Source organism: Budorcas taxicolor, chromosome 17, assembly GCF_023091745.1.
Source record: "Budorcas taxicolor isolate Tak-1 chromosome 17, Takin1.1, whole genome shotgun sequence".
Taxonomy (NCBI): domain Eukaryota; kingdom Metazoa; phylum Chordata; class Mammalia; order Artiodactyla; family Bovidae; genus Budorcas; species Budorcas taxicolor.
Genome location: NC_068926.1, coordinates 42508087 through 42530395, shown reverse-complemented (window position 1 = coordinate 42530395; position 22309 = coordinate 42508087). Strand labels below are relative to the sequence as shown.

Below are 22309 nucleotides of genomic sequence, written 5' to 3'. Positions count from 1 at the left end.
GCACAGGGAACTCTGCTCAATATTCTGTAATAAACTAAACAGGAAATGGGGCTTCCTTGGTGACTCAGTGGTAAAGAATCTGTCTGCAATGCAGGAGACACAGGAGATGCGGGTCCAATCCCTGGGTCAGGAAGATCCCCTGGAGGAGGGCCTGGCAACCCACTCCAGTATTCGTGCCTTGAAAATCCCATGGACAGATGAGCCTGGTGGGCTACAGTCCATGGGGTCACAAAGAGTCTGACACAACTGAAGCGAAAGAGCACAAACAAGTAGGCAAAGAATCTGAAAAAGAATAGAAACTTGTATATGTTTAACTCAATCACTTTGCAGCACACCTGAAAATAATCCAACATTGTTAACCTCCTATGTTTTGTTCAGACACTCAGTTGTGTCGGACTCTTCACGACCACATGGACTATAGCCCACCAGGTTCCTCTGTCCATGGGGATTTCCAGGCAAGAATCTTGGGAGTGGGTTGCCATTTCCTTCTCCAGGGAATCTTCCCAACCCAGGGATCAAATCCACATCTCCTGCGTTGCAGGCGAATTCTTTACTACTGAGCCACTGGGTAAGCCCCCATTATTGCCTATACTCCAATAAAAAATAACAATTAGAAACAAAGAAAAGAAAAAAATTAAATTTGAAAAAAGAAAAAAAAATATTCTATGAAATACCAGGGGATGTCTCTCTAGTTAGACAAGTTTTCTTTTATATCCATCAAAGCTTTCAAGCTTTTTCTACATATCTCTTGTTAAATTTATTTCTAATTGTTATATATGTCTACTGCAATTATAAATGAGATATTCATTCTATTTTATCTTTTTCCTCACTATAGAGATAGCTTTAAAAACATTACATAAAACCACATGCCCACTTAAAAAAAATTTAACAATAAAGTAAAAATCATTTGAATTCTTTTTAAAAAATGAGAAGCCATCTATGTTCATGACGAGTAAGCAATACACTTGGGTGCCCCCAGCCTGGGAGTGAGAAGACCAAGGTATAACTGCTGCTGCTGCTGCTGCTAAGTCGCTTCAGTCGTGTCTGACTCTGTGCGACCCCATAGACGGCAGCCCACCAGGCTCCCCTGTCCCTGGGATTCTCCAGGCAAGAACACTGGAGTGGGTTGCCATTGCCTTCTCCAATGCATGAAAGTGAAAAGTGAAAGTGAAGTCGCTCAGTCGTGTCCGACTCTTCGCGACCCCATGGACTGCAGTCTACCAGGCTCCTCCGTCCATGGGATTTTCCAGGCAAGAGTACTGGAGTGGGTTGCCATTGCCTTCTCCGAAGGCATAACTATAAATACCTTAATACATCATGTGTGAGACACAAAGCCAGTTTTCACCTCTGCTCAATTCAAACCCTTCAGAAGCAACAGAAGTGAAGATAGTTCACTCTCTCTCACAGAGCAAAACCGCAAGGATGTAAAGAGAAAGAGTTTGATCCTTAAGAGTCCTGAGCATCTGTACTCCCTTAGACTTATGCAGAAAGCTGGACACAAACTTGTCCAGTCTGGGGGCTGCCATTCTGTAAACAGCAGAGGGTATGGTTTTAATTTGGCTGTGACACCATAATCGCTGGCACCCTGAGCATGTGCTCCCTGCCATGAATTCTGAACTCTCCCCTCCAGGGCTTGCTTCTGTTCTGTCCACACGCCAGAATGAAAGATGACTTGCCCATAGTCTCATATGATCAAGGCTGAGAAATTCCACTGTATTCAAAAAAAAAAAAAATACATTCTTTGAATGACTTTCTAAAATAAAGACTTTTTCAAGAGTTTTGCCTTCGAGGGGATCAATCACACTTGTCAATCTCAAAGGCTAAAAAACAGAAAAACAGACTAAAAATAAGAAAGTACACATTTAATGTTAACTAGAAAAAATAAACAGATGGGTGGAAATAACTGAAAATGAAAATAAGTAAAACTCTTGAAAATGGATTTTTGAGAGTCATGCTCTTCTTAGAATAAACCATTGCAAGAAACATTATTACAAAGTTCTCTGTCTAAAAATAAGTTTCCTGGAAATGATACATTTCTTTTTTCTTGTGGAGGAAATCACGTTCTAAGCAGTCATCATTATAATTTTGCCAGTGAGGTTCTTTGCACATTCGTTTTGCTCAGTCTAAGCAGAAAGATTAAGAGGCCCTACAGTGCACCCCCTTTAGTTCCTCAAAATGAAGCCGGACATTAGCTGTATCCTTGGTTGTGAAATAAGGCAGCTGACTTCTTAGAGCTCCTCAGCCATGAGCCAGGAGGCCAGAGGTCTACACGGACAGAACAAGCTGCCTTGGGTCAAGGGGGCTGTTTGCCTTTCATTTCAAAGATCTGCCATCTAATGGCCTCTAAATTCAAGACTTCTACGTCTTAACTCTCTGACACTTGACAATCACGGGAGATGAGGCATATGCACAGTCAGAATCTGAAGTAGGAAAAGGTGGCCTCTGCAATATTCCTGGGAGTTTGAAGAAGGTTGACGTGCCAGCCTTCGACTATCTGGTGGCTCAGACAGTAAAGAATCCGACTGCAATGCGGGAGACCTGGGTTCAGTCCCTGGGTTGGGAAGATTCTCTGGACAAGGAAACGGCCACCCACTTCAGTATTCTTGCCTGAAGAATTCCATAGACTGAGGAGACTAGTGGGCTACAGTCCATGGGGTCGCAGAGTTGGACACAACTGAGCAAATAACACACACACACACATGCACAGACTTGCCAACCTTGAATCCATGTGAGCTGTGAGCACACAGAGTAATAGAGAGGTGGTGTGTACCTGCCTCTTTCCCACACTAACTGGCCAGTTTACTCCTCATCTGGCACCCAAACTGTCACCAATGCCTTCAAATTGGTGTCTGGCTTCTGCCTCCAGCTTCTCTTTATGATCATTCTGACATATCTTTTTCGAAAGCAACAAACCAAAACAAACAAAAAACAAATCTGACCATCCGACGAATAGTGACTGATCTGTTATAGGTGTAAAAAATATGAAAATGGAAGGACGTCTCCAGCAGTCCAGTGGTTAGACTCTGAGCTTCCCATGTAGGGGGCAGGGGTTCAATCCCTAGTTCAGGAACTAAGATCCCCCATGGCATGACCAAAACAAAAAGAATATGAAAAATGGAAGGGAAGACAGGCCTTTACGATTAGGGACTACTGCAGAAGGCCTTTGGGCTTCCCCCTACACCATCCCATAGACCCAAACATATTCCTTATGTCAAACAGAGCTTTTCACATTCAATGAATAACTTTTTCAATCTTTTATTTCCCATCAAATAAAGCTGACTTTTTAAGAGACTCTGGTCTCTCCGAAGTCTACGCCTTCTGCTTGGAAACTTCCCCCTTTTCTAGTAAATTCTCTTCATCCTTCAAGACCAGACTGGGAAGCCTCAGGAGAAGTCTTTCATGACAGGGAAATGGAATAGCTGTTCGTCCTTCAGGTTTCTGCATACCCCTCTGGGGTGTCGCAAGTCACGTGACTGTCAACATCACAGACCCCAAGCACCTCTATGGGTTTATCCTCTCCAGGATGGGCCATGTTACCCAGAACAAAAGCACTCCATGTTCATCAGATGGACCTGACTGCTTGGTTAACAGAGTTGCAAGAACAGAGGCATGGAGTCACCTTGGTGGGGAGCAGAGATGGGCTTGGTGGAACCTGTTTATTGGAAAGATACTAAAAGTTGGTGAGGTCACAGCAGACCTTGGGACATGGGGAGACTCTTGTGACTCAAAGTCTGGTCCTCAGCCCAACAGCACCAGCATCACCCAGTTCAGTTCAGTCGCTCAGTCGTGTCCAACTCTTTGCCACCCCATGGACTGCAGCATGCCAGGCTTCCTTGTCCATCACCAACATCACCAGCCAACACCCAGGAGCTGCTAAAATGCCCTCTCTGCCCCCACAACGCACAAAATCAGAACACATTTTACTGAGATCCCCAAGTGATTTATAAGAACATCAAAGTGAGAGAAGCAGGGATCCAAGCCAGAGAGGAGTAACAATCAGAACTCTCCTGCAGGAAGACTGTCTGATATCAACTTCTTAGGTATGACAGTTTGGGAGTGGGAGTGTGGGAAAAGCCTGGATCCACAAGGAAGAGAAAGGATGTTTTTGTCACTGATTAGGTAGCCAGCACCTGACCTAGGGTGACTACAGTGAGAATGCAGAAATTAGAGATATAATTACTTTATCTAAAAATAGAGATGTTAATATTCATTCACTAGCTTAACAATAATTCTGAGCTTGTTTAATCTGCTGTATTGTAAATAATAATTCTGTGCTTGATTAATCGACCATATTATACACTTTGCATGTTTGTAAAGGAATGATATTAAACAGAACAAATGCTATTAGTGTTAGACTGCATTCTCAGACTTGGAGTTCTAAGAGCAAGTGCAACTAGGAGGAATCCGAAATCCTGAAACCAGGAGAGTAACTGGGTGTGCTAATGGGACTCAGGCACCAGTGGACCAGGATGCCAAAGCAACAGTGAGCCACATGCCACCATCTGCAGAGTTTCACGGGGATGGGCTAGAAGCCTCCCCTGAATGTGGAGTCCCTCTGCACCCCCACCCTCTTCCTTCTCCACACAGGAAGCAGGCCTGGGTAGAGAGCCAAGAGACCCAAAGCTGTCCCACTGAGAGTTTTCATTATTCCAAAGGACTGGGAAATCTCATCGGTAAATTGTATGGGTGTTGCCATTTGAAGTTACTCTAGAATGGTATACCTCTTAGGAGTGAGCTGAAAAACACACAACCTTACAGAAATATCTATCCTGGGACAGAAGGAGAATTCTCCTGCTCAATAAAAGTCATAAGTAACAACAATAACATGATATTTTGATCAAGACCCAAGGGTCACGATCATTCAACAAACCCATTCCAAAAGCTTCTTTCCAATGATCATGGGCCATAAAGAAGGATGCCCCAGGACGGTAGCACAGATAATCCTTGCCCTGCAGACGTACAGAGAAAACAGCTCTCTCTGGAGGGCATGGGAATCACGAGGTATATTCTCAAGCAAAGAACCACCATAACTTGAAACTACCCCCAACAGACTTTTATGTGGCTTCAATAGCTGTTAAAAAACAAAAGAGAAAAAAACTATGTAGTGCTTACAACAGATGCTAAAGCTGCCATGGCAGAGATGCCCGGAAGGCTGGGCCTGGTGTTCCCCTACCTTTTATGACTTGACGGCACATTTTTAAGGGCATCAGCACCAGGAAAATCAAGTAAAAGTCATCAAAGAGGTCAGTGACCTAGAGATCATCATACTAAATAACGCAAGTTAGACAGAGAGGACAAACATCTTATGGCTTATATGCAGAATCTTTTAAAAGTGACACAAATGAACTTGTTTATAAAATAGAAACAGACTCACAGACTTAAGAGAAGGAACGTATGGTTACCAACGGGTAAAGGTTGGTAAAGGTTGGTAACTGGGACATGTATATGTCAGTCCCAGTCTCCTAATTTTTATCCCCCACTACTGCAAGGATATCAACCAGTCCATTCTGAAGAAGATCAGCCCTGGGATTTCTTTGGAAGGAATGATGCTAAAGCTGAAACTCCAGTACTTTGGCCACCTCATGCGAAGAGCTGACTCATTGGAAAAGACTCTGATGCTGGGAGGGATTTGGGGCAGGAGGAGAAGGGGACGACAGAGGATGAGATGGCTGGATGGCATCACCGACTCGATGGACATGAGTTTGAGTGAACTCCAGGAGATGGTGATGGACAGGGAGGCCTGGAGTGCTGCGATTCATGGGGTCACAAAGAGTTGGACATGACTGAGCGACTGAACTGAACTGAACTGAACTGAACTGATAGGTAGCCATGAAAAAGGCAATGGCAACCCACTCCAGTACTCTTGCCTGGAAAATCCCATGGATGGAGGAGCCTGGTAGGCTGCAGTCCATGGAGTCGCAAAGAGTCAGATACGACTAAGCAACTTCACTTTCAGACACGACTGAGCGACTTCACTTTCACTTTTCACTTTCATGCATTGGAGAAGGCAATGGCAACCCACTCCAGTGTTCTTGCCTGGAGAATCCCAGGGACGGCAGAGCCTGGTGGGCTGCTGTCTATGGGGTCGCACAGAGTCAGACACAACTGAAGCAACACAGCAGCAGCAGCAGCAGCATAGGTAGCCAACAAGGACCTTCTGCATAGCACAGGGAATTCTGCTCAATATTATGTAATAAACTATAGGAGTAAAGAATCTGGAAAAGAATGGACACACACATATGTATAACAGAATAGCTGTGCTGTATAGCTGGAACACAAGAGTGCGCGTCAACCATACTCCAATATAAAATAAAAACTAAATTTAAAGGGGGAATTTGAATTTCCATGCTTCTTTTTTTAAAATCTCTGTAGCTTTGTATAGGTTAAAGTCCTTGCTAACACTGGTTTCCGTTGTGTCTTTTTCACATGTATTTTCCATGTCCCTCTTTTCCACATAAGTATTTTCACTGATGCTGCCCTAGTCACTGCCTTCATGTATCTTTCCTCCAGTTCCATCTTCAGGTCCTATCATCTCCTTATCCCTCTAGATAGACAGGCCAGGTAGAAACACCTACTTTCCTTACTTTTTCTCTCCTGTTACCTGGGACGCATTCAGCTGGACCAAAATCCCACTGCAGGTCTCTCTCCAACCCATCAAACAAGCAAACAAAACAAACTTTGTTTCCCTTTCCCCTCAGAAACCACTTCAGTATTGCTTTCCCTTGATCCCTAAAGCTCTCCCCAAACCCTCACAGACTATATCTGTCTGCACTGGACTCCATAAACATTCTGCCTTCTACTTCTGCACTGCTCATCACATTGAAGGGTTTTTGCTTTTGTTCTGTCTTTTTTTTTCCGTCTACATCAAAACCTCATGTCTATTCATCAGTCCTCATTTTCTTGAAACTCTACTGTATTTTTTACTATTGGCCAAGCTCCTTGATTCTCCCTTGATTTCTCCCTTCCTGGGCACTCGCCTCTTCCTGCCTTAAAGTGCCTCCTTCCTGCCTCCCTCCCACTCTTCTTTCCTTCTTGCTCTCCTTCCCTTCCTACCAGCCCTCATGTTTCTCTATTTGTTTCCCCCCTCTCCTCCCCTCTTTGTTCCCCCCTCTCCTCCCCTCTTTGTTTCCTTCCCTCTCTCCCCGAATGACTCTCCCTGCTGCTTCTGGACTGCAAACGTGGGGTTTCCTTGTCCTTCCGCTTTACCCCTCCCTTCCCGCAGCCCACATCCTGTCTCTTAATGGCCACACTCCACAAGGAACCAAAGGTAGGTCTTCACCTGGCTTCCTGGGCAGCTCCACTAGGGCTCGTAGCGAGCTCACGATGGTGCTGGAGGCACCCTTTCCTTGCTGTGCCACCTTCCTCTGGGCCTCCCTTCCCACCATCCCCCACCCCGGGATTCACCCAGAGGTCTCCATCACAACACACTGCAAGACAGATTGAGGTTCCTGGCTTCCCTGCTCTGCACGTTTCCTCAGCAGCTCCCCCTCTCCACCTCCACTCCAGCAGCCCAGATTCTGCAGGAACACAGGTGACTCATCTATCCAGGTGCCTCTGCTCAGAATGCACTTCTGCCCTATCAACCTCCCTAACCCTATTCTAAGGTCTTAGCTATAAATCCTCCTGCCTTTCCTTGCCTTCATGGCCAGTGCCTGCCTCATCTCCCCTCTGCAAGATAAGCTGTTGAAGGCTGTGACCCCTCCTGGTTTCAGGCAGGTCCCAGGTCACTCTGTACTGAGATCACATATGACCATCAGAATGCTGCGCTACGTAAAAGAGGTTAACAGGCTCTGAACTGCTGTCAAGACCACCAAGAATCTGATTTAAAGGCAGACCCTAGATCTTTCACAGACTTATGGCCATGTATCCCATATTCATTAAAAAGAGGGGGAATAAAGGAAATGGCAAGTCACACATTACACAGAAGCTATAATATCCACCATTGTCCCTTGTTTTTCAGGCCCGTGGAGCTGGAGCAGCTATTTCCGCTGCCAAACTTCCCGCAGGAACACTTGAAAGCTGCCAGTATGGTGCGATGCCACTAGTTTTCAGGACTTAGAAAGGCTCATTGATTTTTACCAAGGTTTCTTACACAATCCACTTCCTCTAAGGCCAGGCAAGCCAACCTTGATGGAGAGAAGTTACAGAATGAATAAATGTTACGGTATCAACATAGAAATTATTTAGTTTCCTTTCCTCACTTCAATTTCCAAATTTATTTCTGGCTTCCGCTGCAGCTAGTCACCAGGACCGGTGTGCAGAACCACGTGTTCTGACTCTTACCCCACCCGCCTCCCGTTCACTGGATGGCGCAGCCCTCATACCAAGCTTAGAGGAGATCAATGAATGTCCTAATGCAGCAGCAACTCTCGAAAGCAAGACCACTCGGGAGAGGACTCTTACCTCGGCCTCAACTAAGAGGAATGAATGTGACTGTAGGTTGGTTATAATGGAGGTTTTATTACAACATTGGCAGAGTTACCGTAACTGTAAATCATAACTGTTGTTGGATTTCTACTTTACATAGTTGTAGTTACGGGCCTGCTCTCGTTAGCCAGAACAATTATTTTACAATTAGTTTGGACATGCCTGAGCCCAGAAGGAAAACTTCAATTTCAATCATCCTATTTTTCTTGACTAGAACCCAGGGCTACCAAAAATCAGGTCAGTTCAACTTTTCACACGTGAGTTTCTCACCGTTTTCCAAAGTTGATACCAGCATACAAGTCGATGTTCAGAACTGTGAGTATTTTTTCAAGCTGTCACATAAAATAGCAAAAACGGATTTCCATGCACCAAAGAAAAGCAAACATACAAACAAACCAAAAAACAAGCTTGTAACTTCATTTTTAAGGCAGAATATGGTCAGAGCCTGTAAACCATAATACACAACCCTGAATTCGGACTGCAAATCTATCACTGAAACATGTAGTAAATGACTCAATTTGTTTACACACTCTGTACCTTTTTACGGCCTTTCCATAAAGAAGTCATTACATCCACTCTCTTTATTTTGTTTAAGAGTGTTTGAATGAACCCCAGAACCACAAGCCAGTTAAACAAGCTCTCCTTAGCTGGACGTGGTCTCATATAATTCACCACTACCGGGGAAATTTTCAAAACAATGTTTGTACTTGGAAACACCACACGCTCCCACACTCCCAAACTATTTCCTGTGCTTTGTGCAGTTTTAAATGCCCAGCAGATATATTAAAGAAGTCCTCCTTTCCCATTTTTCCAAGCAAAAGTATAGCATTTGCACTTCTTCCAGAAGATTTGCACCTCTGAGTGTTTTGCTACAGTAGGTTGGCCATTTGGAAGTGACCACAAAGGAAGATTGCAAGGAAATTAGGATCCAGACACCATAATTGATTTCTGAGGATGTAAATGTTAATTCTCAAAAGGAACCTTTCGAGAGCAGTTAGTTTAAGAGGTGTCCACCGGTGCCCATTAAAAGTGATCAGTATACATGAAAGACGCATCTTCTACGATGATGAAAAAAGTACTAAGAACAAAAATACAGATTATTTAATTCTTAATATTTCATATTTAATCATGCCTGTAAACATCAAGCCTATGAACAGTCTCAACTAGGAACCACTTTTTGAAGGGTTAACCTTTATCAATGAGGAATCTAGATTCTCTCAACATCTCTCAATATCTTGGGCAGATTTTGGCCAGGAATTGCCTGCTATTTTTGATTGTTGATTCTTCTACAAAAGGTTTTGTGACTAACACAAAATAAAGATACAGCTGAGGCCATCATATACATCTATGCTATACAAGAAACTGCATCTGAAACTCTAGAAACGGTAGTTTGCTATGAGAGCTCATCTCCTGTATCACAGAGGCAACTCATTTCCATGCGGATCTCCAGATAGAGTGCACTTTAGTTTACAGATAAAAGTAAAAGCAGTCACAAAACACATGAATTGAAACACTGCTGCTTATTTAACAGGAAGCCACCCCAATACCTTTTATGACCCACAACAGAAATCTATTACCAGCAGGGGAGACCTGCCTCCAGGACACCCCATCTCTGGCCCTCCATAAGCACTAGCCAGCTTGGCTTCTTGTCTTTATGGAGTTCAATCTCCATCCTTTGAGAGGCTAATCAGATGGCAAGTCACACTCTAAGAATCTAATCTATCTCCAAGGAAAAATATGAAAGTGCTGGAAGTTACTATGTTTTCCTGTGTTCTTAAACCATGTGTACCCTCCCATCACCATCAAGTTTAAAGTAAGATACATCAAAAATGAACCCTGAAGTTCCCCTTTTCTCCAAACCTAGTAAGAATTTTCCAGGAAAGAACTTGGATTTTTTTTTTTCTTCTCATCTGTTCCCATCTCTTAATTACATTCTAAGCAAATGATCCTTCTTCATACAGTGATTTTAAACATCACCTGCCGCCACAGAAAAAGACATTATAACACTTTAATGACTTACAATTTGCATTTATAATCACCTCAGACCATGAATGTGTGTGGCAGTAAGGAAACAAGCTGTGATTTATTCTTCAGCCAAGGAAAAAAAAAAAAGGATAAAAACATCACTCTTTAAAAGACAGATGTCCTTATAAATACCCAGCAAAAATAACTGCCAGAAACAACACGAGATAAGCACCACGGAAGGCCAGCTTCTGTTGTTAATGGTTTCTGATCTGTGCACTGATTCCCAAGGCAGGTGCAAGGGCCAGCTGTGCATATTCAGAGCAAAGAAGCCGAAGACCATCTTGCAAAGGCTGAAAATTTTAAAATAGTGTCCACTCAGGAACAAGGCTTTCCTGGAATGCAAATAGCCTGACTTCAAAAAAATGACATGAGATGCACACAGCCCATCCACCAAGCGAGTGCATTCATTTCAAATCCTTAAATACCTCAAAATATTTCTAGCACTGTGTCCAAGGAACCAGGTCCAACCTCCTGCATTTCCATTACCTCACAAGAATTACTTTTCCAGGAAACTCTTTTCCCTTGAAAGTGCAAAGGCTGTTTCCCTTAATCCTGTCAGGGGAAGAGCTTCATTACACTAATTGCAGGTACACTGCCCCCTTACCCCATCCTGGTCCTGCACCCCGCCTCCTTCTGCCTGCCACCCATTTTGTGAATGAAGTGTGAAGTTAGCTCTTTGTTTACTCATGTAAATAGCAGGCAACAGAGAGCAGTGTGGACACTGGCTTCCCGTATTTGAGCTTCTGCCCCCAGACAGGCTCAGAACTTCCCAAGAAAACCCCAATAAGCCCTTCTCTGCTCACACCAGTGCAGAATTCTGCTGCCTGCCTGCCTATAAAGTAACTGGAAGCTTCTGACCAATCTTAAACATGGAGACAATCTTTCGTGTTTTTTTTTATTGAAGTCCAGTTGATCTACCAAGCTGTGTTAGTTTCAGGTGTACAGCACAGTCATTCAGTATATGTATGTGTATGTATATACATGCTGAATATATACATATGGATACTATATATATCTTCCCTGGTGGCTCAGAGGTTAAAGTGTCTGCCTCCAATGAGGGAGATCCGGGTTTGATCCCTCGGTCAGGAAGATACCCTGGAGAAGGGCATGGCAACCCACTCCAGTACTCTTGCCTGGAGAATCACACGGATGGAGGAGCCTGGTGGGCTACAGTCCATAGTGTCGCAGAGAGTCAGCCACGACTGAAGAGACTGAGCACGTACACGTGTGTGTATATATACACATATGTGTATATGTATGTATTTGGTGTGTGCATGTGTAAATATACATGTGTATGCATGTATGTATTTGGTATGTACATGTGTGTATATACATATTCTTTTGCCGATTCTTTTATTTTATAGGTTATTACAAAATATTGAGTATAGTTCCCTATGCCATACAGTTGGTCTTTGTTGCTTATTTATTTTATATATAGTAGGGTGTATATGTCAGTCCCAAACTCCTACTTTATCTTTCTCTCACCTTTCCCCTTTGGTAACATTGAATTTGTTCTCTATGTCTGTTTTGTAAATAAGTTCATTTGTATCTTTTTTACTTTAGATTCCACATATAAGTGACATATGTCATATGACATTTGTCTCCCTCTTCTGACTTAGTCTGATAATCTCTAAGTCATCCATGTTTCTACAAATGACACTGTTTCATTCTTTTGTGGCTGAGTAATATTCCATTATATATGTGTATGAACCACATCTTCTTTAACCATTCATCTGTGAATGGACACAGGTTGCTTCCATGTCCTGGCTGTTGTAAACAGTACTTCTATGAACACTGTGGTGCATGAACCCTTCTGAATTGCTTTTCTCTGGATGTATGCCCAGTAGTGGGATTACTGGGTCATATGGCAGCTCTATATTTCCAGTGTTTTGAGGACCTGCCATACTGTTCTTCATAGTGACCACACCAATGTCCATTCCCACCAACAGTGTAGGAGGGTTCCCTTGTCTCCATACCCTCTCCAGCTTCTATTGTTTGCAGAGTGAAGACAAGCTTTTCTGGAATTCTGTTTGTGAGCTGCCAACCCTGCAGGAGGCACTCCCTGCAAACAGCATCCGGCCCTTGAATCTTCCCCCACCTCTGCTTACCCTGGGCCCCAGACTTGTTTCTACTCTCTGATGCAGGGTGTCCTCGGCCTAGAACCCTTTCCTCTTTTTCCCTCTTCAAGCCTGTTTCAAAACATGTCAACTCCTTTGTGGGGGCTTTTCTCCATGTGCTTCTTTCCCAGGTCGAATCCACCACCTGGTCAATCAGCAGAGCTTCACAGAGTGAGAGAGTATGGTAAAGCCCTCTGCATTCCCACAGCACCGGGAGCCCAGAACCAACACCCCAGGAGATGAACTCGGAGCCACAGTCCTCCCTGGACAGAGCTTTGCAAGGATGAGGAGCGAGTCTTCTTCTCTGTGTATCCAGCACCGAGGGCAGAGCTTAGCACAGAGTAGACACTTATAAATATTTGCTGTTTAAAACAATGTTCTAATAAAACACTAGACCATTAAGTCATGAAGGGGAGGCACGTGGCTCTGAGTCCTGGCCTGGAGTCAGATCCAGATCCAAACATTTACCAGCTGTGCGACCTTGGCTACTTAGCCAGTAAAGCCTCCGTGTTTTCCCTAATACCACAAGGGGAGGTTACAGAGAGATAAACTCCATACTGTCTGCAACTGCTGAGCACAACAGTAGCTCCTAACAGGCTCTCCTGCGGGGTCATCATTAAGCATCAGAAAACCAGAGGCTTACTAAGAACCCTTTCGTCCCATTGAATCGCCCCCAAAGGATGCTTCCAGATGCTGCCCTTTCCAGGAGCGCTTCCTGGTTTCTCATCAGAGCGCAGTGGACATAAGCGCAAGACAGAACCGTATCCTTATACTTATTATCATCAATGGACCTCACACTGCCGGGGATGCTGGTTTCCTCAAAGAGCCAGACATCCACTTTGCCTCGGCTCCTCCAAACCTGGCAACAATCCAACACACACACCCCTCCCCGATTGAGAAATGGCTCAACTACTATGCAATAGAGGAAATGCCAAATACCAAAAAAAAAAAAAAAAAAAAATCACAGATTGAAAATTAAAAAGGAATTAAGCCTAACACTAAGAAAGTAAAATTACTGAAGCCAGTCTGGCAAAGATGGTTTGGCTTTGCAACAAGGCGGATGTCCAGGAAGGAGGCTGCTCTGTCACCAGTTCGAAGGTGGCATAAGAGGTCTGATGTGGAGGCAGAGAGCAGGTAAGAGGAGCTGAACTCCATTTACAACGTATCCTCATAATGTAAAAGACAAAATGAGCTGATGCTACCAAAAAACATCACTCGTAGTAATGTGACTTATATAAATATAAGAAAGTAACTCCTCTTTATAACTGCAGCTCAACTATTCTCAGATGTTGAACTCTGCAAACACAATTTTTTATAAAGGTAAGTGAATCCTGTTTTAGGAAAGCATTCAAGTCCACAGGTATAAATTAATTTCCTTGATGCTCTTGGCTTTAAGAGCAATCTGAACCTCTGACTAGGAAATCCCGTAATATAGTGTAAATAAAGGCTGAAATCATTCACTAAATCCACTGCATAAGAATAACAGGCTGTGCACCCTAGAGCTCACTAAACCACGTTCATCCACTCATTTCGATGGTACTTTTCCCAATGAGACATCCTGCTAAATAAAATGTTCAAAACTGCCAAAATAAAAAACAGAAAGCAAAAGAAAAGCTCCCTGTGAAGCCAGGTTGTCAGTCTTCCTCTTCACCATCCTCAACAAATATGGCAAAATATGCAACTAAACACTGTTCATCCACAGACCCACTGAAAATAAGATCTCAACACATCACAATTCTAAAGGAAGTATTTCAAGTCATTTGCCAAACTGTCATATTTCCACCACAACATCATTATTACAATAGACATTAGCCAATTATGTTTAATTAGTGTGATTATTCTAAGATTGTTGTCCTTCATGTTCCCATAAACAATGTTTCAGGATCAAAGGAGCCCCACCTCCCCTTACTTCCCCCAAAGCATGAAACCTCATAAAGCAGTAAAAAAATGCTTTTATACGGAGTGTTGGAATTTTGACACTAGAATTCCATTTGCCTAATTGGTTCTCCTGGAAGAAAAACAGATCAGTACATGAGCCGTTGAACTTGGCTGCCCTCCAGGGCGACCTTGACCAAGTCACCTTGGTGGTCCAGGCCTCACTTTAAACATCAGTGGGAACAGATTCCTGGGACCCCTCCAGCTCTAAGGCTCCACACACCAGACTTACTGCTGATTTCTAACCTGTGCACCACAAGCAGAAGGAGGGAAGCACACTAGTTCTGGAGTTGTATCAGCCATTCAGAGTTCACCATCCTGGGCAGTGCAGGAGCCTGACCACACGTGGTCCACCTGCAGGGTGCCTAGCAGAGTGGCACTTCTAAGACAGTCACTAGAACCACTTCTAGGAAGCCTACGCACCGAATTGGTACACTCCTGGTAACGTGGGACATTTACCAAAATGACAAAGTAAAACTCTCATTGGCATCTCCCATCCCAGCCAATAAGCAAGTTTCTCTTCCTATGAAAACAGTCAAGCAATGTGAAAGCTGCAGTGTCAAAATGCCATCTTCCAAGATGGCCTGCACGTTCCAGGCAATGCCAGAGTCCTCCTGGAACAAGACACTAACATCCAGAAGCATCCAACAAATACTCAACATATGACACCCTCAGTTCCCCACCCTGGAGCATCCACAGGGAACAAGTCAGACAGGGCTGTGCTCTCAGGGACCTGCCATTCTACAGGGTGGGGATCAGGGCATGGAGACAACAAATAAACCAATAAACAACAAGCAGAATACCAAAGAGTGGGTTCACCTTGATGTGATGAACAGGGGTGGTTAATGTAAGTAGTTAGAAAAAGGGCCTCAGAGAGCAGACGGTCTCTTTAACCCAGATAACAGGAAGGTGATACCCAGTGGGGAGCAGCTGCTCAGTGTCACCTGGGGAAGCAGGATCCCCAGGATCAAGCACCTGAGTGCTCCAATCCCATGTCATCTGTGCCACATCCCCTGCCCCATCTCACCCACACACACACCCTTGGCTCGAACCAAAGAAGCTGCAAGAAGAAGGCTTGAAGGAGGCTGTACCCTTTTTTCCTCCCTCGGTCCTTCAAGCGCAGGTGCATAGGGCCTGAGTGCCCAGCAGTGGGGAGAAGAGACAGAAGTTTTAACTCCATTATGAACTAAATTGTCCACAGCAGAAAGTGTCAAAAGGCTTAATCATCAGAGCGGCAGGCACAGAGATTCATCAGGAAGGAGGCCAGCAAGGCTAGGGCACTGCCTCCGATGTCCAGAGCTGGGCCAGGCACAAAGATGCTCCATCTGTCCTGGAGGAGCAGCTGGGCTCCTTCCCATCCCTCTGGGGATGTTCCAATATTTCCACAATTGGTGTGGTCGTACCTGGGGTTACTAGCCAAAAATCAACCACTAGACATGTCCTCAGGAGACAGGAAAGAGAGATGCAAGAAAAAAATATCGCAGGTGGAGACAGTGGTAGAGAAAAATAATTCACAGAGACTGCCTTAACCAATGAGTTATACAGAAATGATATAGCATTATATACACCAGAGATCCCCAACCTCTGGGATCAAATGCCTGATGGTCTGAGGTGGAGCTGATGTATTAATAATAGAAATAAAGTGCAAATATATGTAATACACTTGAATCATCCTGAAACTATCTCCCCAACCCTGGTCTGTGGAAACACTGTCTTCCATGAAACCCGTCCCTGGTGCTGAAAAAGTTGGGGACCGTTGATACAAAGACATTCTGACTACAGATAATGCTTTCAACTAAAATCATCAGAAAAATTAAAATCAGACAAAGTAAATGAAGGGACTTTTATTACGACTTTTACCATGTTGATTGCTACAAACAGAAACTTCCACTTTGCTTAATATTCTGGAATAACCTAAATGGGAAAAGAATTTGAAAAAGAAGGCATAAAAGTGTATGTATAGTTGAATCACTTTGAAATCCATCTACAACTAACACAACTATGTTAATCAACAAATATAAAATATAAAATAAACAATATAAAATAAACTCCTATATAAAATAAACTTAAAATTTTAAAAATAAAAACAAAACAGAAACCTTTGGGGAAATGTTTAGCAGTCTTGGGGACTTTGGAGAGGGTGGATATTACAAATGCATTGATTCAATTCTGACCTATTTAACACACATCGCATGATCACTAGATTTCTATTTCTACAAAAAGTCTTCAATTTACAGGTACAGCAAAATTTTAGCACCAAAAATTTTGAAAAAACATGAAGTGGAAGAGAATGCCCAGAATATACGTAAGAAATCAATTTTAGGAAGGATGAAATAAGAATAGACCAAGCTAGGATCCCAGTGGCCAAGACAGGGATCTACAAAACACAACAAAGAGGAAAGTTTAGGGTCGGCCGCTAGCATCTACTTAAAACTATTCACAAATGATACGTAGTCCCTGAAGCTTCACACAGATCTTTGTACTTTCTAATCACCTTTTAGAAGTAATCACCAAGTATATCAGATTAAGCATAAAAGCTAAGAGTTGGTAGGATAAGTAAAGTTACCATAAAATAGAGGGGGTTTTTCTGGTCACCTCTTGTGAAAAGCAATATTCATCATTACATAACGGTACTTCACTTCTTCCACTTCCTCAACCATCCCAAAGAGAGCAGAGAACCAGGAGGAAGTTAAAAAAAAAAAACCCTAAACAACAAAAATAATTGTCACAAAGGTCTTTCATGACAATTTACAGACTAACAGGAAAGTCCCTTGAGTCCTTGGGCAGAGTTCTTTACTCCTGGACAGTATTCTGAGGATTGTGATGACCGGTTCTGCTTCAAATACAGCTTTGAAGTGGCTCCCTGAGAATGGTGGGGGGGTGCTGGGTAGGGACATACTGGCCAGAGGAGGAGAAAGTTGGCACTGAAAATGACAGAAAAGCCACAAATACAAGATACACGTACTCAGTGACACATTACAAGGGGACCATTTGTCCCCAAAGTAAATGGCTTCACAGGCCACAAAAGTCCTTGAGGAAAAGAGCACACATGATAAATGATACACATTGGGAGAGAGAAGGAGGAGGAGCTTACAAGGATAGGGAACTAGAAGTTCCACTCTTATGTATAAAAGAAGCTACAAGGTATATTACACCAGACAGGAATGTAGCCAATACTTTACAATAACTATAAATGGAGTATAAACTGTAATCATTGTGACTCACTATACTGTACATTACATAAGATTAAAGACCAACTTTACTCAATTTTTTAAAAGTGATGTTTATAAGGACAACCCCAATAGAGGCATGTTCCAAATCTACACTCACAATAGTTGAAGAAGATGAAGTCAGAAGCATGTTTCAGGGCTGTGGGTAATTAAAGACGCCTGTCCAGTGACACAAGGCAGGTGAAGCCTTAGTCCAGACACTTGGGATTGGCGTCTATTGAGGCTACACATGTATGTGCCCAGTCACTCAGTCCTGTCTGACCTTTGTGACCCTATGGACATAACCCACCAGGCTCCTTTACTCTGTCCATGGTATTGTCCAGGCAAGAATACTGGAGTGGGTTACCGTTTCCTCCTCCAGGGCATCTTCCTGACCCAGAGATCGAACCCCAGTTTCCTTCAGCGCCTGCCCTGGCAGGTGGATTCTTTACCACAGAGCCACCTGGGAAGCCCAGCTGGGGCCACACACAGGGGATGAACAAATAAGCTGAGTTTTGTTTTGTTTGTGATATATAGGGTTCCTTCTGCTACAGTATCTTGGAACTTATTCATTTCTTGGGAGGCATCCTCTTCTAAAATAAGTGCACACAGATCACAGTAATTTTTCCATAGGCATGAGTGTACAGGTAAGAAACCCTGCCTACCTCAGCGTTCTGGTTTTTTATCTCCCTCTTTAAGTGAAATCTGGGTGGAACTCCTTGGTGGATATGTGAGACTTCATTGCTAGGAGTCGTGTGAAGGATGAAAACACAAAGACGGGACTTCCCTGATAGTCTAGTGGTTAGTACTCGGCGATTTCACTCGGGAGGTTCAATCCATATTCGGTGGGGAACTAAGATATCACAAGCCACATGGCACGGGCAGAAACAAAAGACACAGAGGTAACAGGTGATACTGGAGGATACAATTATCTTTACAGTAAAGCGGCAAGAATTGCAACATAGTTTTAAGTAAACATCCAAATACTTAATTAACTGGGTAAATGACACTGATCTCCCAAGGATAACTTTGAAACATCTCCCTTGCCCCAGTGTAAATCCAAGTACCCACACTGGCTACAGCAGTCAATCTCCATTTATACCACATCTCAGGACACCCAGCTGATCTGAAACTGAGCAGGCCTGGGGATTTGATGGGGTCGATATCACAGGAGACTTTGGAATACTCCAGAAAAAACAGTCCCATGGTGGAGAAGGGGTCCATGAAAGTCAAAATGAACTCCTATGGTCATGATAGGTCAGTTTGGACATTTCACATTTCGCACTTAGAAGCTCTTTCAGAAAAAGATCCATTACAAACTGGGCCAATGGCATTTTTTAGGTGGCATCCTCAGGTAGGTCTGTACTTTCAGGATTAGACACTTACCTAAATTGAGAAGAGCAACAGGGCGAGCAAAAATCAATCAAAATTCAACAGGAGGACAAAAAAATGCCCACTTGACAGGGTGGAAAATTTGAAAGTCACACAAACTGTTCACATTCCCCGGGGGAATCTTAATCAGCAACTACCTGTTACCCTCCCGTCCTAGAACTTGCCTGTGCGGGGAAAATAGCTCTATACCGCCCCCTAGCGTTGATCGCCTCGCTTCTCAGACTACACAGCGCAAGGTGAGTGGTGCCTCCACCTCCACTTACTTCCGGAGGCCAACCCTCATAGGGCTAAACATAGCCCAGTCCTCTGCCCACAGATTAGGAAACAACCGAGCTATTTTTAGCGTCATGCATTTTAGGAAGAGAAATGGCCCAGTCTCTGATGGCAACAGAATGTGCGTGGCCTGACTTCATGAACCCATCCCTCAGGAGGGTGTGCACCTACTCCAGGAAGTAGCCTAGGATTCTGTGAAAGTTCTGGAGTCTGGTTAAAAGGGATGGTGGCACATGGACCACACGACAAAATGACAAGGAAAGGACAATGACGGGTACAAGTCCTAAAGGGACTCAGGAACATAAGAGATGTCAGGCCAGGCCTGATATGTGAGAGCAGCAGGAGAAGTGACCTGGGGCAGGAAAAGCAAAAAACAGAAGCCAGAAGCCAGGAATAGCATGCATACTCATTTTGAGAAAGTCTGTCCAGTAAGAGGCAATATTTTGAGCTTGACATTTATTTTACATGAGAAAGAACAAAGGTTGGTCTGATCTGTTTCCTGCCAGGGTACAGCTGATGCTGTGACTTCTTTGATCACCCCTCTCCCAGTCCTCTGCAGTCCCCGTGATTAGAGATGGATCCCTAGGCTGCCTTTTGATCAGCAGCTCAAGCAGCCTGCAGGTGCCATGTGCCATCACATCAACAAGTTGTAAGAAGCAGCCACATTAAGTCTAGCTGATGAATGTGATAGCTTGTCTTGCTACCAGTACAATAAATACACATAATGGCTACAAAGGTCCCAGGAATCCTTATTTTCTCTCCTTCTGTACTTTAGAACTTTCTGTGCTTTCTTAAAGGTGAACACTTTGGAGAGTTTCAGTACAAAACTAAAGCTTGGAAACGCCCCCAAAACATGGAGAAAATGGTGCTCAGACTTAAAAACACGGCGTACACCATTCCAATCTCCTAAGTATGCTGCTTATGTTCATGTCGCCTGGTTAATGAAGAGACAGCATTCTTGCATTCTAAATAGATGGCACACAAAGCAGTAAAAACATGTACATTTCTTTTCAAATAAAACTTAGAGCCACTGCTTGTAAACAGCGTGTTTAATATTCTAATTTTAGACAGCCTGCATTACCATTGTGGTTTCATGTGCAGTATAAAATTTCTATTTACAAAGTAGTCTCAAAAATGACTTCATAATGGTAGATCAAGAGCAAAAGAGTTTAGAAACTGAATGATGTAAATCATATGGAGTTCAGAGGCTAAGCAAATTACACACCCTGAAGCAGCCCTGGCTTCATGAAAGGAGCCTTTCTCCAGCCCTGTGCAATCCCAGCCCAAGGGAACTTGCATCTGAGAGTTTTCTAAACATTTCAGGTACACTTGAAAGCTGAAAGTAATTCTCATTTCCTATGCAGGATTAAGTCGTTTCCAGCACACACAAAATAGCAGCCACTCACCATCGCATATAAAAACACACCACCAGAAAGGTAAGGGCTAGAGTACAAAGGCATATTAAAAAAAAAAAAAAAAGCGCAAGAGAAATTCATTTTTTAAATACCTCCTAAAGACATCCACATGACCTCTTGACCGCTTTACTATCTATTTATTGATTAATTGATGTCTTTCCACTTAGAGCGCTTCAATTAATGAGGTTGATACACGTCCTGGGACAACCCCTCCCCAATCCAAAAAACTCTGAGTAAAGTCAAACACGCCAAGATTCATTCGTGTTGGCTTCGGATTTAGAGGCAGTTCTTGAACTTAGAACTCTGGCAACAAGAGTTCTTGCAAGGCACGCTGGCACCGACGTTCCCGGGGCTCCCCGAATGTCCCCTCTCCGGGTGCGCCCGCAGAGACACTCACGCCGCCGGGCTGGAGCCACGGCGGCCGCTCCCGAAGTTGCAAACTCCGCTGAACCTCCGAAAGCCGGTGCCTGCGAACACGCGCGGAGGCGTCCGTCCCAGCGCGGGCCGGGTGCATCCCGCCCGGGTGCACAATGCGGCGCGGGAAGCGAGCGGGAGAAGGAGCTGGGGGGGACTCACCGTTCTGCTCCTTGTTGCTGCCGAGCTGGAGTTTGCTGCTCAGGTTGGACTCAGCCCGGGTCCCGGGTCTCTGGCCGGCTAGGGCGGATGTCAGCAGGAGGAGCCCGAAGAGGAGCATTGGGCTGAGCGGGCGGGCGCGCGGTCGGCGGGCACTTGGGGAGCGGGGCTCCGGGCCGGGATCAGCGCCGCCGGGGGAGGGCCGCGCCGGGCGGGACGCGCCGCGCCTGCTCTGGCCGCCGAGCCTCGCGGGGCACTTTCCACATACTCCCATCCAAGACTTTCTCCGAGGGCCCTCTTCTGCGTCTCCAGCTTGTGCCGAGGATCAAAGCAAAACCTGGACCTGAACCAGTTTCCCAAGGTTTAAACAAATCCTGCGCTGTGCCGAGGCGGTGGGGGTGGGGTGGGGGCGAAGGCGAGGGAGGAAAGGGGGGTGGGGACGCGGGGAGCCGGGCGCGCCGAGGAGTCCCTGGCGAGGGGCTGGGAGCACCTGTCAGCCGGGGGACGGCACCGGCAACGGGTTGGGGGTCGCGCGGGGCCGGCCGGCAGCCGGGTCGGCGGCGGGCACTTTCTGATCAATAACAAAGCTGCCGATCGATGCGCTCTCCAAGCGCCGCAGCCGCCCCGCCCCCACCCCGAGGGGGAGGGGAGACCCAGGCGCGAGCGCGGCGCCGGGGCCGGGGGTCCCGAGCCGGCCCGGGTCCAGGCCGAGGCCGCCCGGGGCCGGGCGCAGGGAGGCCGAGGGACGCGCTCCTCGCCCGGCGCGCAGCGCGGAGCCGGCACCTGGATGCGGGTCCCGCGAGCAGAGTTCTCGGGCCCGGGCGCCCTCGCCCGGCGCAGCTCTGGAGGTCGGACTGGGGTCGCGCCGGGGGCGCTCGCCGTCCCCTCCCCCGCGCTCCGGCGGCGCCGCGAGTGGGCCCCGGGCGCGCAGCAGGCCGGCGCG

The 22309-nt window shown here is 45.1% G+C and overlaps 1 protein-coding gene across 1 annotated transcript in view; it reads right to left on the bottom strand.

Annotated features, from left to right (window-relative positions):
• Positions 1–21640, bottom strand: part of PDGFC (platelet derived growth factor C) — a 238518-nt gene extending 216878 nt beyond the window's left edge. The window contains exon 1 of the mRNA XM_052654902.1: positions 21370–21640. Coding sequence (XP_052510862.1) covers positions 21370–21640 — 271 coding nt within the window. The remainder of the gene's footprint in view (positions 1–21369) is intronic.
• Between the last annotated feature and the right edge of the window lie 669 nt (positions 21641–22309).